This window comes from Astatotilapia calliptera, chromosome 3 (genome assembly GCF_964374335.1).
Source record: "Astatotilapia calliptera chromosome 3, fAstCal68.1, whole genome shotgun sequence".
In the NCBI taxonomy this organism is placed as follows: Eukaryota; Metazoa; Chordata; class Actinopteri; order Cichliformes; family Cichlidae; genus Astatotilapia; species Astatotilapia calliptera.
This window is the reverse complement of record NC_137424.1, coordinates 81,940,358-81,955,559: the sequence shown is the minus strand read 5'-3', so window position 1 is coordinate 81,955,559 and position 15,202 is coordinate 81,940,358. Positions and strand designations below refer to the sequence as shown.

The window sequence follows — 15,202 nt, the reverse complement described above, 5'->3', positions numbered from 1 at the left end:
ACAAGGTATGCTAGGACCAAACACAATCACCTCGGTTTTGCTTGAATTACATCTTAAAAAGTTTAGGGACATCCAAGATTTAATGCCTTCTAGAAGTGATTTAATAGAGAAAGTATCTTTCCGCTTCAGAGGCAGATAAATGGCCTGTATTTATATAGCGCTTTACTAGTCCCTAAGGACCCCAAAGCGCTTTACATATCCAGTCATCCACCCACTCACACAAACATTCACACACTGGTGATGGCAAGCTACATTGTAGCCACAGCCACCCTGGGGCGCACTGACAGAGGCGAGGCTGCCGGACACTGGCGCCACCGGGCCCTCTGACCACCACCAGTAGGCAACGGGTGAAGTGTCTTGCCCAAGGACACAACGACGAGACTGTCCAAGCCGGGGCTCGAACCGGCAACCTTCCGATTACAACTCCTAACTCTTGAGCCACGATCGCCCCATAAATCTGACAGTCATCACCACAACAGTGAAAGGATATATTTACAGCCCCTGGGAACCATCCTCAGAAGGCATGGATGGAGAGGATGGTTCCTAGGGGCTGAAAATATAATGAAAAGCAGAGGCCCTAAAATTGAGCCCTGCGGGACCCCAAACTGAAAAGAAAAGGACTCAAACCGTAAAAAGTTAACACTAAAAGTTCCGTCAGAAACATAAGCCCTAAATCAATTCAAAGCAGTACTACGACTGCCTGCAAGACGGTGTAAGCGAGATAGTAAAATAATGTGGTCTACAATGCCAAAAGCTGCTGTTAGGTCAAGGAGGACAAGAAAAGCACGATTACCAGAATCGCAGGTAAGGAAGATATCATTAGAAACCTTGAAGAGGGCTATGAAGGGTTTTAAAACCTAATTGGAAGACCTCTAAGATACCATTCTCATTAAAAAAAAAAAAATCCATCAATTGGCAATATACAAAGATTTTAGACATAAAATACAACTTGGAGATAGGCCTGTACTTAGCCAATACAGTGTGGTCCAGGGCAGGTTTCTTAAGCAGGGGTTGTACTATTACATGCTTAAAATTAGCAGGGACTACACCAGATATTAAACTGCTGTTTATAACAGTCAGGGCAGCCTGCCCTATGCTAGGAAACCTCTCCTTAAAAAATTGTGGTGGGACAGGATCATTTGGAGAACCAGATGGCCTCAGGTGGCCAACCACATCCTTTATTTAGGGAAGAGTCACAGAGTCAAACTGCTTAAAAACTGCAGAGCAAGGGATCGGGACAAAGGGTTGAGACTCGGGAAGAAATGAGAGCCTGCGGAACCTTCTCAATGAAAAAACAAATGAAATCATTAGACAGTTTATGAGAGGCCTCCAAACAGCCACTTTGTGGAGCATTTAAGACTAAGTCAATAGAGTAAAATAACACACGTGGATTGTGACTGTTAGAGGAAATGATCTTAGAGAAGTATTTTCTTTTAGCTTCTTTGACCGTATCCTGACAGAGGCATTCGCAGTCCTTTAAGATTTGAAGAGAGACCTGCAGTTTGTCCCTCTTCCATCAGCGATCAACTCTACGACACTCCCTCGTCATAGCCCGAGTGGTGTCATTAAACCAAGGCTCAATTTTAGCCTTTTTACCTGGTTTTTAATGGTGCCAAAGAGTCGAGAATAGTTAGAAGATATAAACCAGGAGCCGAGGTCCTCAGTCCAAGAGAGTAAGATCAGCAGGGACAGCCAACCGACTAAAAGCAGAGGAGAGAGGAGCAGTGGAAGGTGAAAATGCGGATGATGTGTTGCTTTTTCTGCAAAACACACAAACCAACCTCTCTGAGGTAATTACTCTAATAAACTGGTTTTCAAGAGTTTCAGATTATTCAATTAACTGGCCAAAATCTACAGTTCTCCCCATTAACTGCTCCTTCCATAATTCTTCCTCTGCCCCACTGCAATCCGGAAATATTAAATATTTAGGTATTAATGTTTCTCCTAAGCTTTCAGACTTAACTAAATTAAATCACATCCCACTTCTAAAGAAAGTAGAAGGCGATCTGACTAGATGGAAATCTTTACCCATATCACTCATGGGAAGGGTCGCCACTATAAAAATGATGATCTTGCCAAAAATAAATTACTTATTTTTGATGATCCCTAACAAACCATCACAAGATTGGTTCAGATCTCTGGATTCATATATTTCCAAATTCCTTTGGAAAGATAAACCCCCGCGTATCAGCTTAAAAACGCTACAAAGAACCAAGGATAGAGGAGGATTAGATCTGCCTAATTTTCACCAATACTTCTTAGCCAACAGGCTTCAGTTCATCTCAGAATGGTCAAAACATACCTTCCTAGATGAGCCCTGGCTAGATGTTGAACAGGCACTATGCAAGGATCTAGAGATTTCAGACCTACCATTTATTAGCTCAAACATCAAAAGACATGAATGCTTTAAAAGTATCAACATCAGCTTCTCTCTGACAGCATGGTGGGAGTTTCTAAAAATAACGGAGTCTTCATTAATCCCATGCAAATGTACACCTATCTGGAACAACCCTGATATATTACAAAACAATAATATGATTAATTTCCCAGAATGGAGTTGTAAAGGAATTAAATACTTGGAACATATATTAGAGGGAACAGAATTTATCCCATTTGACAGACTAGTTGCACAATATGGGATCAACAAGAAAAATTTTTTAGAATATCAACAAATTAAATCCATAATAAAAAAGAAATTTAACCTCAGTCAAATTGAATTACAAACACCACCAAGTGCGGCACATTTCCTTACTCTTAAATCCCCCAAATTATTATCTAAAATATACAGAACACTTTCTAAGTTTGCATGTTCTCCCCGTGTTTGCGTGGGTTCCCTCCGGGTACTCCGGCTTCCTCCCACCGTCCAAAGACATGCAGGTTGTGGGGATAGGTTAATTGGAAAATCCAAATTGTCACTAGGTGTGAATGTGCGAATGAATGTGAGTGCGAATGGTTGTCTGTCCCTTTGTGTTGGCCCTGCGACAGACTGGCGACCTGTCCAGGGTGTACCCCGCCTCTCGCCCTATGACAGCTGGGATAGGCTCCAGTGCCCCCCGCGACCCTGAAAAGGATAAGCGGCAGCAAATGGATGGATGGATGGATGAAAGAAGCCATCTATGTCCACTGTGAGCGACCATCTTTGAACAGAGGCGGTGATTTACGACACCAACTTTCTGCCATCTATAATCCAGTTTTGAGATCCCTTCCCAGACGCCTCAAAGCCCACTCACATCCTGGGCCATCTGACCTCAGGAAATCACATGATAGGGTGGGGCTAGGTTTCACAGTGAGCACACCTGAAACCCTGGCTGATTGGGACCCACACCCAGTTTCACACCTTGGCTCATGTGATTAGGTAGAGGATCATCAGGGCGTTCTTTGTCCCTCTTTGGGGGGAAACTCCCACTACGTTTAAATCTTGGACTCCCCATCACTGACCCTTAGAACTGAAGAAGCTTGTCAGATGAGAGGTGAAACGTCTTCAAGCAACTCAAAGGCTACGTTCACACTGCAGGTCTTAATGCTCAATTCCGATTTTTTGATCAAATCCGATTTTTTTGTCTGCTTGTTCACACTACAAATAAAATGCGTCAGCAAACGCGCTCTAGTGTGAACGCTCAAAGCGGCCCACATGCGCAAAAGAAGACGTCACACACAACGCGCTCTGTTTAGACCCAGAGCAAACAATATTGTTTGACTGATGGCCCTTAATATAAAGACTTCGGACTTCATGTTTCCCAATTTTTGCTTTAAGTTATTTTGTTATTTACATAATAATGTAGATAACCTAAAAATGATCCTTATTGCTGTTTTAGAGGAGCGGTGCTTCAAAGGATAGTTGCAGATTTCTGTCAGAATCTGCAGGTTATGCAGTAGAAATAAAATGTTAACGTTTCTCCAACGTTGTCCTCCTAGCAGTTTCACCGGATGGCCAGGAAGCGTTCGCGATGTCTTCTCGGGCGCTTCTCCGGCGCTGATAATTGGCATCTGTCTTGTGTCAGTGACGTAAAAGACGGATTTAATGCGACTTGACCATTCACACAGCAGTCACTTTCTGAAACATCGGATATGTATCGGATTCAGTACCACATACGAAAGTGACCCAGACCGTTCACACTGTCATAGCATGATCGGATATGGGTTGCATAGGGTCAAAAAAATCGGATTTGATGCGCTTTCGCCTGCAGTGTGAACGTACCCAAAGAAGTCCAGACGCTTTTCTTTCCAAGCTCCTTAGACTACGATGACCTGCATGACTGAGAACCTTCACATACATATTGTCCTTATATAACGCTTTTCTACTCTTCTGAGCACTTGAAGTGCTTTACACAACTTGTGCATTTACCCATTCCCACAAGCACATTTTCTTAGTGTTTTCTAACTAGCATTTACACACACATTCATACTCCATTGGATGCATCGGAGAGCAATTTGGGACATGCAGACTAGGGAAAGCTAGGAATGGAACCACCAACCTTCCTGCTTGAGTGTAACCAGCCGACCACTGCGCCTACCCTGAAACCTTCACTGGGGAGGTAGCATGACAGCACAGCACAGGGAAGTCTGGATTTGTGACAGCAGCGGGCACCAGGAATTCTGTCCACCATTAGAAAATGGAACAGTTTTTTGTCCAGAACTTCAGAAGTGATTGGCAATCGTACACCAGTAAAGACTCGATTTCCTGAGTGACACATGACAGGAGCAATATAAAATCTTTTATCTTTTTATGAAAAATACAAGAGTAAAAGTGCTTTTAGTATGTGCCAGTTAAGTTTGACTGGGAACCTCAAAACTCCTGCATCAACAGAAATTCACTGCAGCCTATAGAATATTTTATGCATCATAACTAATTCCAGTCCATCTTGCAAATAAATATTTGTGCTGCAATGGCATGCACAAACACAAACTATTAGATCGTTAAGATCAAACCTATGTCAAAATTGTGTCATTCTTTTGGTCCATCAGAGTGCAGTAGACCATCAAACGCCCCTAATACAAACTAGGACTATTGCATGACATTCCTTGTTTGGCCAAAAATGGGTAAATGGTATAATTTGATAACATTTAATAAACAACAATTTAATAACATTAAAAACTACAATTTCATGCGCTAAGTTTAGAATGAAAGCAATTTTACCTAAATTACATGACTTAAAACTGTCAATAACAAGGAATTTAAAAATGTTATAACAGGATTCAATTAGCCAAAAATGGCCACGATGGAGCCATGAGGAACAATTTGATTCATATTTTATATTATTGATATATTTGAGGAGCTGAAGTTGAACATTTTAAAATATGAAAAAATCTAGACCTGTGGGAAGTTCCGTTCCATTTGGATTAACACAACCCATATAGTTGAAAAAGGAAAAGTGAAGTGGCCACAAATGACCACCAGAGAGCCCAGAGGGTTAAAAAGTTTTGAAAAGTTAAAAATAATAGCACACTGCTCAAGAAAAAGCTGAACATTTTTATATCAGAACAGTTCCTACGACAAAATATGCAGAAGTGGTTAAATGCTATTACCAAATGTCTGTATTTTATAGAGTAATTGGTCTGAATGTGCTGAATTTGATTCCACCAATAAGGAGCAATTGTCTTCTTCCGCGGGCCGTTTACTTCTTTCATGCCAAAAGACTCAGGAAATTGCTGTCGAGATGCCCAGAAAGAAACCGCTGCAATGCAAAAACTGTAGGCCCCACTAACAAACTCAAAGGTGAGATGTGAGATGTTACTGAAGCAGAACAAGAACGGAAGCAGACAAGTGCGTGCATCACCAAACCTGACCCAAAAATGGCAATTTAAAAAGTGCCTCCATTTCGGAATCTTCCCCCTAGAGAGGAGTGCAGTTAACATTGCTACAAATGCTAGATTTAGATAGTACTCCTGACCAATGTTCCCTCTAATGTTTCATGTGTCTGAACACACAAACTCCCTGAGCGTCCCTTGGACCATTGTGAGCAACAGCAGACGTGTGCACTGTGGCAGAGGAGGGTGGGGTTTGTTTTTGCTCACAGGCTTTCGAGCGTTTTCCTTATAAAACACCGTTTTTACCGTTTCTTCCTGCAGTAAATATAAACAACGACAGTATTCAGGAAGAAAACCAAACATTGCAGATATTTTTATCATAATTCTGGTTTTACGTGGCCGATCAACACAATTTAAAAACTGGTTTAAAGTCCACACTTTTTCCATCAATTGTTCCGTCTGTCCTGCTCACATCTCCAATGGTTGTACACGTTGTCATTAACCTTGCTTCCCTCCACATCAGCCACACTGCTGTGTTAGCTAAAACACCGGTGTCAGCACATAAGGACGCTGTCATAGCCTGTCAACCACGTTGATTGGCTGCGTATATACGAATGTGAATCGCATTATTGGCTGGACTATGGGATAAATTGGCTTCGTTCTAATCCCATATGGGAGCAGCCAGTCACTCACTGACTAACACTGCAAAACAGGATTGTTGAAGTATTAATTTTAATTTCAACTCTGATTCGATTTTGGTGAGGGACCAGACAAAAAGCGATTCAGAAGACCCTTATGAAAAGGACATCGAGGGAACAGTTTACCCTGCCCGGGATAGGGTTACCGGGGCCCCGCCCTGGAGCCAGGCCCGGGGAGGGTGCTCGAGGGCGAGCGCCTGGTGGCCGGGCCTTAGTCCATGGGGCCCGGCCGGGCACAGCCCGAAGAGGAGACATGGGCCCATCCTCCCGCAGGCCCACCACCCGCAGGAGGCGCCATAGGGGTTGGGTGCATTGTGTGTCGGGTGGCGGCCAGGAGCGGAGGCCCTGGCGGACTGACCCCCGGCTGCCAAGACTGGCAATAGGGACATGGAATGTCACCTCTCTGGTGGGGAAGGAGCCTGAGTTAGTGCGTGAGGTTGAGAGGTACCGGCTAGATATAGTTGGGCTCACCTCTACGCATGGCTTGGGCTCTGGAACCAGTCTCCTGGAGAGGGGCTGGACTCTGTCTCAGTCTGGAGTTGCCCCTGGTGAGAGGCGGCAGGCTGGGGTGGGTATTCTAATATCCCCTCGGCTTGCTGCCGGTACGTTGGGGTTTTTCCCGGTGGACGAGAGGGTTTGTTCCCTGCGCCTTAGGGTCGGGGAACGGGTCCTGACTGTCATCTGCGCTTATGCGCCAAGTGGCAGTTCAGAGTACCCAGCCTTCTTAGAGTCCCTGGGGGGGGGGTGGGGGGGGGGGGGTGCTGGAAGGTGCTCCACCTGGAGACTCTGTTGTCCTGCTGGGAGACTTCAATGCTCACGTGGGTAACGACAGCGAGACCTGGAGGGGCGTGATTGGGAGGAACGGCCTCCCTGATCTGAACCCGAGCGGTGCTTTGTTATTGGACTTCTGTGCTAATCACAGTTTGTCCATAACGAACACCCTGTTCGAACATAAGAGTGTCCATAAGTGCACGTGGCACCAGGACGCTCTAGGCCGTAGGTCGATGATCGATTTTGTAATCGTATCACCAGACCTGCGACCATATGTTCTGGACACTCGGGTAAAGAGAGGGGCTGAGCTGTCAACTGATCACCACCTGGTGGTGAGTTGGATCAGGTGGCGGGGGAGGACACTGGACAGACCTGGTACACCTAAACGCGTAGTGAGGGTGTGCTGGGAACGTCTAGCAGAGGCCCCAGTCCGCGAGATCTTCAACGCACACCTCCGGCAGAGCTTCAACAGCATTCCGAGGGAGACTGGGGACATTGAGTCCGAATGGACCATGTTCAGCGTCTCCATTGCCGAAGCTGCTGCATTGAGCTGCGGCCGCAGGGTGGTTGGTGCCTGCCGTGGTGGTAATCCCCGAACCAAATGGTGGACACCAGAGGTGAAGGGAGCCACCAGGCTGAAGAAGGAGTCCTATCTGGCTTGGTTAGCCTGTGGGACTCCGGAGGCAGCTGACAGGTATCGACAGGCCAAGCGGAATGCGGCTCGGGCAGTGGCTGAAGCAAAAACTCGGGTGTGGGAGGAGTTCGGAGAGGCCATGGAAAAAGACTTTCGGACTGCCTCGAAGAGATTCTGGCAAACCGTCAGGCGTCTCAGGAGGGGAAAGCTGTGCTCTACCTGCACTGTGTATAGTGCTGGTGGAGCGCTGTTGACGTCGACTGAGAAAATTGTCAGGCGGTGGAAGGAATACTTTGAGGACCTCCTTAATCGCACTGACACGTCTTCCGAGGAGGAAGCAGAGTCTGGGGATGAGGGGAATGACCCGCCAATTTCCGGGGGCGAGGTCACTGAGGCAGTTAAACAACTCCTTGGTGGCAGAGCCCCTGGTGTTGATGAGGTCTGCCCCAAGTTCCTGAAGGCTCTGGATGTTGTAGGGCTGTCCTGGTTGACACGCCTTTGCAATGTTGCGTGGAGATCAGGGGCAGTACCTGTGGACTGGCAGACCGGGGTGGTGGTCCCCATCTTTAAGAAGGGGGACCGGAGGGTGTGTTCCAACTACAGGGGGATCACACTCCTCAGCCTCCCTGGGAAAGTCTATGCCAGGGTGCTGGAAAGGAGAGTTCGTCCGCTAGTCGAACCTCGGATACAGGAGGAACAATGCGGTTTTCGTCCTGGTCGCGGAACACTGGACCAGCTCTTTATCCTCTCCAGGGTACTTGAGGGCGCATGGGACTTTGCCCAACCAGTCTACATGTGTTTTGTGGACTTGGAGAAGGCATTCGACCGTGTCCCTCGGGGTGTCTTGTGGGAGGTGCTGCGGGAGTATGGGGTGTCTGGCCCATTGCTACGGGCCATTCGATCCCTATACAACCGTTGCAGGAGCTTGGTTCGCATTGCCGGCAATAAGTCGGACTCGTTCCCGGTGGGTGATGGGCTCCGCCAGGGCTGCCCTTTGTCTCCGGTTCTGTTCATAATTTTTATGGACAGGATTTCTAGGCGCAGCCAAGTGGCGGAGGGCTTTCGCTTTGGTGGCCTCAGAATCTCATCTCTGATTTTCGCGGATGATGTGGTTCTGTTGGCTTCATCAGGTGAGGGCCTCCAGCTCGCACTGGAACGGTTCGCAGCCGAGTGTGAAGCAGCGGGAATGAGGATCAGCACCTCCAAATCTGAGGCCATGGTTCTCAGCTGGAAAAGGGTGGAGTGCCCTCTCCGGGTCGGGGATGAGTTCCTGCCCCAAGTGGAGGAGTTCAAGTATCTCGGGGTCTTGTTCGCGAGTGATGGGAGAAGGGAGCCGGAGATTGACAGACGGATTGGGGCTGCAGCTGCTGTAATGCGGACACTGCACCGGCCCGTCGTGGTGAAGAGGGAGCTGAGTGTAAAAGCGAAGCTCTCAATTTACCGGTCGATCTACGTCCCTACCCTCACCTATGGCCACGAGCTGTGGGTAGTGACCGAAAGAACGAGATCGCGGATACAAGCGGCGGAAATGAGCTTCCTCCGAAGGGTGGCTGGCCTCTCCCTTAGAGATAGGGTGAGAAGTTCGGCCATCCGGGAGGGGCTCAGAGTAGAGCCGCTGCTGCTCCACATCGAAAGGAGTCAGCTGAGGTGGTTCGGGCATCTGACAAGGATGCCCCCTGGGCGCCTCCTGGGTGAGGTGTTCCAGGCATGTCCCACCGGGAGGAGGCCCCGGGGAAGACCCAGGACACGCTGGAGAGATTATATCTCTCGGCTGGCCTGGGAACGCCTTGGTATTCCCCCGGACAAGCTGGAGGAGGTGGCTGGGGAGAGGGAGGTCTGGGCCTCTTTGCTTAGGCTGCTGCCCCCGCGACCCGGCCTCGGATAAGCGGTTGAAAATGGATGGATGGATGGATGGATGATTTGATTTTTTTGTGCACAAAGCAGATTTTCTGTGCGCAGAGACCGTGCCAGCATTGCGCAATTGCACATGTGTGCAGCTTAGAGGGAACATTGCTCCTGACATGCTCAGGCTCCTAGTTTAAGGTCTGCAAAACACAGTTTTTTGGGGTTTTTTTCTACATTTTGAACTATATATTATACATCATCCATCCATATTCTTCCGCTTCTTTGGGGCCAGGTCACGGGGCAACAGCACAAGCAGAGAAGCCCAGACTTCCCCCTCCCCATCCACCTTCTCCAGCTTATCCTGGGGAACACCTAGGCATTCCCAGGCCAGCCAAGACATACAATCTCTTTAGCGTATCCTGGGTCTGCCCCAGGGCCTGCTCCTTGTGGGACATGCCCCCCTCAACCAGGAGGCATCCTTGTCAGCTACCCGAACCACTTCAATTGACTCCTACTCTGGGGCCCCTCCCAGATTACTGAACTTCTCACCCTTTCTCTAAGGGAGAGGCCAGCCACACCTCGAAGAAAGCCCATTTCCGCTGCTTGTATGCAGACAGCTCGATAGTGTAGTGGTAGGACTACACACCTTTGGAGCGGGAGTAATATGAAATTGTGATCTGAACAAAATCAGAGAGGGGAGAGATGATGAATAGCCTCTTGTGTATGCAAAAGTATTTTAAAACTGATGTTAAAAGCTATAACAAAGTCAGCCTTCTATCACCTGAGGAACATTTCTAGGATTAAAGGACTGATGACACAAGGAGACCTAGAAAAACTCATCCATGCATTTATCTCTAGCCACCTTGATTACTGTAATAGTATCATGACAGGTTTACCTAAAAAATAAATTAGACAACTGATCCAGAACGCTGCTGCTCGTTCTCACTAGAACCAAGGAAATGAAGGACATTACTCCAGTTCTAAAGTCATTACACTGGCTCCCTGTAGCTCAGAGAATAGACTTTAAAGTGTTTTTATTAGTTTATTAGTTTTTTTATTAGTTTATACTGTGTGTTATACTTGTATAACTATGCATGTGACAAATAAAGAACCTTGATAAAGAACCTTGAATGGGTTCAGCTCATAAGCTTGGTGATTGAGAGGAGTAAGTCCAGAGCAAAAAAACTAGGTCCAAAGTATGGCCCTTAGTATGAGTAGGAAAGTTCATATGTCTTTTAAAGCCAAAACTATCGAGGCAAGATGAAAAATCTTTGGTAAGAAGATGATAACTGTTATCCAAATGAATGTTAAAGTCTCCCAGCAGTATTATATTAGGGGAAACAGTAGCCATATGGTTCAGCAAATCGGCAAAGTCACTTATAAAACTTTGGAGGGTGGTAAATAAAAGCTATAACAGTTGGAACAGGTCTTGACACTTGACAAAGAACGGATTCAAAGGAACTGTAGACAGGTACAGATCATGACGAGACTTTCCAGTTCTCATGATAAATTACCACAAGACCTCCACCATAGCCGGAATCATGAGGTTGGTAGGTGTAAACAAACCCTGGGGAAGTGGAGTCATTGAGCTGCGTAAAGTTATTGGGCTGTTGCCAGGTCACAGTCAAACAGAAAAAAGTCAAACTTATGGTCTGTGAGGGTTATGCTGCTGCAAGGCTTTTAAATGAGACACAAAAGAGAGCACATTACACCAGTGTTACACTCATTACACTGGCTTCCAGTACATTTCAGAATTCATTTTAAAATCTTGGTACAGACTTTTAAAGGTTTGAATTGTGATGCCCCTGCTTACATTTCTGATCTTTTAGAACTCCACACTCCCTCTCGCAGCCTGAGATCATCTAATCAAAGGCTGTTGGTAGTCCAACAAACACATTTTAAAACCAGAGGTGATAGATCTTTTATAGCGGTGGCCCCCAGGCTGTGGAATGCTCTCCCTCCATCATTATGTTGACTTGATTGTATTTATTCTTTTAAAAAGCAGCTTAAGACTCATTTATTTAGATTGGTTTTTAATTAGATTTGTGCTGTATGTTTGATTATTAATTTATTTTATGTATCTGTGTTATATCAGTGTGAAGCACTTTGTGGGTTTTATCCTGTGAAAGGTGATATATAAATAAATTGATTTGATCCTGGATCAGGTGTCCCTTGTTCATAAGCAAGCGGAAGCAGCGTTAAGCAGGCCGAAGTTGACATAGGTGCTGTCAGACTGGCCAGAGCTATTAGCTGACCTGGGCAAACTGGCTAAAACACTGTGTTGTGTGCTTCCTGAAGTCCACAATAGTCTACACTGTCTTCTGGGCATTCAGCACCAGGTTGTTTCAGCTGGACATCAGATGTTCAGCCTCCATCGTCTAGGCGGACTCATCGCCATTTGAGATGAGTCCAATAATGGTGGTGTTATCTGCAGACTTATTTAGTTTGACAAACTGGTGGTTGGAGGTGCAGAAATTGGTGTACAGGGACAAAAGCAGAGGAGAAGGAACACAGCCCGGATAGAGTCCAAGACATTCTTCCCAGCCTCATATGTTGTGAGGCTTGTAGCTGGTGATCTTCCTAAAGGTTTTCCACACCAAGGCTGAGTCGTTCTCTGAGATCTGCTGCTGAATCCTCTGCGAGAAGTTGAAAAGTTGGAAAGTATGTACATTAGGAAAACCCTAACCCTATTTCACTGAGCCAAACTGTTTCTCAAGTAACTGAAAAGAGGTGGAAAAGCTGAAAATTCTGCTGAAAAGAGGTGACCTTATTGAATTTTTGGCTGAAAAAAGATGAAAAAACTGAAAATTGTGCTCAAAAGGTGTAAAGAAGCTGAAAATCATACTGAAAAGAGGTTACAAAGTAGAACTGTCTGCTTAAAGGTATAAGAAAACAAGTATAAGAAAAGTTATGAAATAAATACTGTGACATAGCAGAAATAATATAACTTAGGCTAAATACTGCAACATTGCAGAAATACTAGGATTTAGCAAAAATATTACCAATACTATCTCTTAGCACAAATACTATGATTTGTTACGAATACTATGATTTGGCAGAAATACTATGATATGACATAATTACTATGATCTGGTGGTTTAGCAAAGGAGATGAGGAAACTGAAAACTGTGCAAAAGAGGTAAACAAGCTGAAAATTCTGCTGAAAAGAGCAGAAAAGGCTACAATTGTGTTGAAATAAAAACTGAAAATCTAAACATTCTGCTGAAAAGAAGTAAAGAAGCTGAAGTTCCTGCTGAAAACAGCTGAAGAATTTGGAATTTGTCCTGAAAAAAAAGAAAAATGCTGAAAATTCTGCTTAAGGAGGTGAAGAAGCTGAAATTTATGCTTAAAAGAGGTGAAAAAGCTGAACTTTCTGCTGACAAAAGCTGAAGTTGAACTTTCTGCTGAAAAGAGGTGAAGAAGCTGAATGTTCAGCAAAAAAAGATGATAAAAATGAAATTTGTGCTGAAAAAGAGGTGAAGAAACTTAAAATTGTGTTGAAAAGAGTTAAAACTGTTGAACTGTTTACTGAATAAAATGTTTCAATAAGCGGGATTCGAACCCAGCCCTCCTGGTCTGAGAACGGCTGGTCATCTCAGTGAGCTAAAACAGCTTAATATCTCAAAAAGTGTAAAAGTTATGAGCACCAAAAGATATAGCTGGCCTTAGCAGGAAGAGCAGAACAACTGAAAAATTGAATGGGGAAAATATTGTGTTAATGCCTATGAGCCATAAGTGACACTGGAAAAAGTATTGAACACACAAAAAAGGGCGGTAACAGTCACAACACTAGGTGTAATCTATCAGTGATTAGAAAGTGATGGTGCCCCTTAGTGCAGATAATTATCAGCTGGTACAGTCCCAACTGATTGCCTGTATAAAAAATAAAAAAAATCGTCTCATTTCCATTGTGTCACAAGGAACATCTCATGATGGGTAAAACCAATGACTCTCAAGACCTTCGCGGACTTATTGTTACAAAACATACTCATGGCATTGGATGAAGAGGAATTTCTAAACTACTTAAGGTTCCAGTGAGCACAGTTGGGAAATCTCCACACTGTGGAAGAGACCATTGTACAACCTTGATCTTAATCTTACAAATCTCTTTGAATTGTTGTCTGTTTTTGTGCTTTGGTGTTGAATTGAATTTAAAATTAGCTGCAAAAGAGAAGAGAAAAGATTTAAAAAAAAAAAGGGGGGGGGGCAGGGATAGCTCAGTAGCTAGATTGGTTTCCCCATGATCGGAAGGTTGGGGGTACAATTCCACTGTATGGCTACCCTGAGGTAGCCCTGAGCAATGTACCGTCACCACACACTGTTCCCTGGGTGCTGCATTGGTGACTACCCACTGCTTCAGTGGGTGAATTGGTTAAATGCAGAGGAGTCATTTCCCTATGGGGACTAACACACACCATGGTGTTGTTTAAAAAAGAAACAGAATGAAAAAAATATTGATTTTTATGGTCTGCTAAATGTTTCTATCTGAAGGTATTCCTCAAATGGCAATAGTTACCAAAATTGATGAGGCCTGTCCTGAAACTGAGAAGGACCTGAGGAATGTGTATAAGAGCAAACACCTGAGGAAGAAGGTGAGTGTATTAAGAAATACGATGATACATAATATGATGCTAAGAAAAGCCTGAACAAGATGTTGTGTTTCTTTACTCTTCAGATGTCAGAGTTCAGTTCAGCAATAGGAATCCCAATGAACTGCATCTTTCCTGTGAAGAACTACAGCCATGAGATCTCCATGAACCCACATGCAGACACACTGATTCTGAGCGCACTGGAAAAAATGATAACCTTTGGAGATGACTTCATCGAAAACCACAAAAGTTAATAAATCAAAAAGTACTGTAATCAAGGCAGGTAGAATAAATTAGCCTAAACTACTACAGATATATGTGAGTAGGTCATGAGTTAAAGAAGAAAAACTACTTTCTGATACGATGTGTGTTCGTCTTATAGAAAATATCAGCTTTTTTCTAATCTCCTCAGTCTGTTTGTATATCTTTTTCTAGGTTCCGCAGCAGAATTGGGTCTCTGTCTGAAAACAGACCTGAACTCAAAGAAAACACAGACCAGTCAGAACCATTATTCTCCAACAATATGAGTTCAACAATTCATAATAAAGCTTTACACATCTATCTGATGCACAGTTCTAACATTAGATCAAAATATGAGAATCAAATAAACAAGTCCCACTTTTGTGATTTGGACCATGACTGACTGTTATCCTATTGTGGCTCATTAGGACATGATTAACCGTATTTTAGATTTGTGAATTTTTTTTCTCTTTAGAGGGGTGGTGGTACTTCATAAAAATTTAAAACAGCTGTAGTGACTTGGAATTTCTCAGATTTTATTTTCTTGATATGGCATTATCAAAATAAAATATACTGAGTAAACTTTTTCAGTCCAGTGTTCAATGGTTTAACTGGTGTACCAGTGTTTAATTATTAACCCTAATTATTCTTTGGCCTCACTAGCATGCATTTGTAAC

The 15,202-nt window shown here is 44.5% G+C and overlaps 1 protein-coding gene across 1 annotated transcript in view; it reads left to right on the top strand.

Annotated features, from left to right (window-relative positions):
- The window catches only part of LOC145425966 (interferon-induced protein 44-like), a 53,131-nt gene extending 38,016 nt beyond the window's left edge, over positions 1–15,115 (top strand). The window contains exons 6-7 of the mRNA XM_080299494.1: positions 14,188–14,288; positions 14,372–15,115. Coding sequence (XP_080155620.1) covers positions 14,188–14,288; positions 14,372–14,539 — 269 coding nt within the window. The 3' untranslated portion in view covers positions 14,540–15,115. The remainder of the gene's footprint in view (positions 1–14,187; positions 14,289–14,371) is intronic.
- Positions 15,116–15,202: the final 87 nt, after the last annotated feature.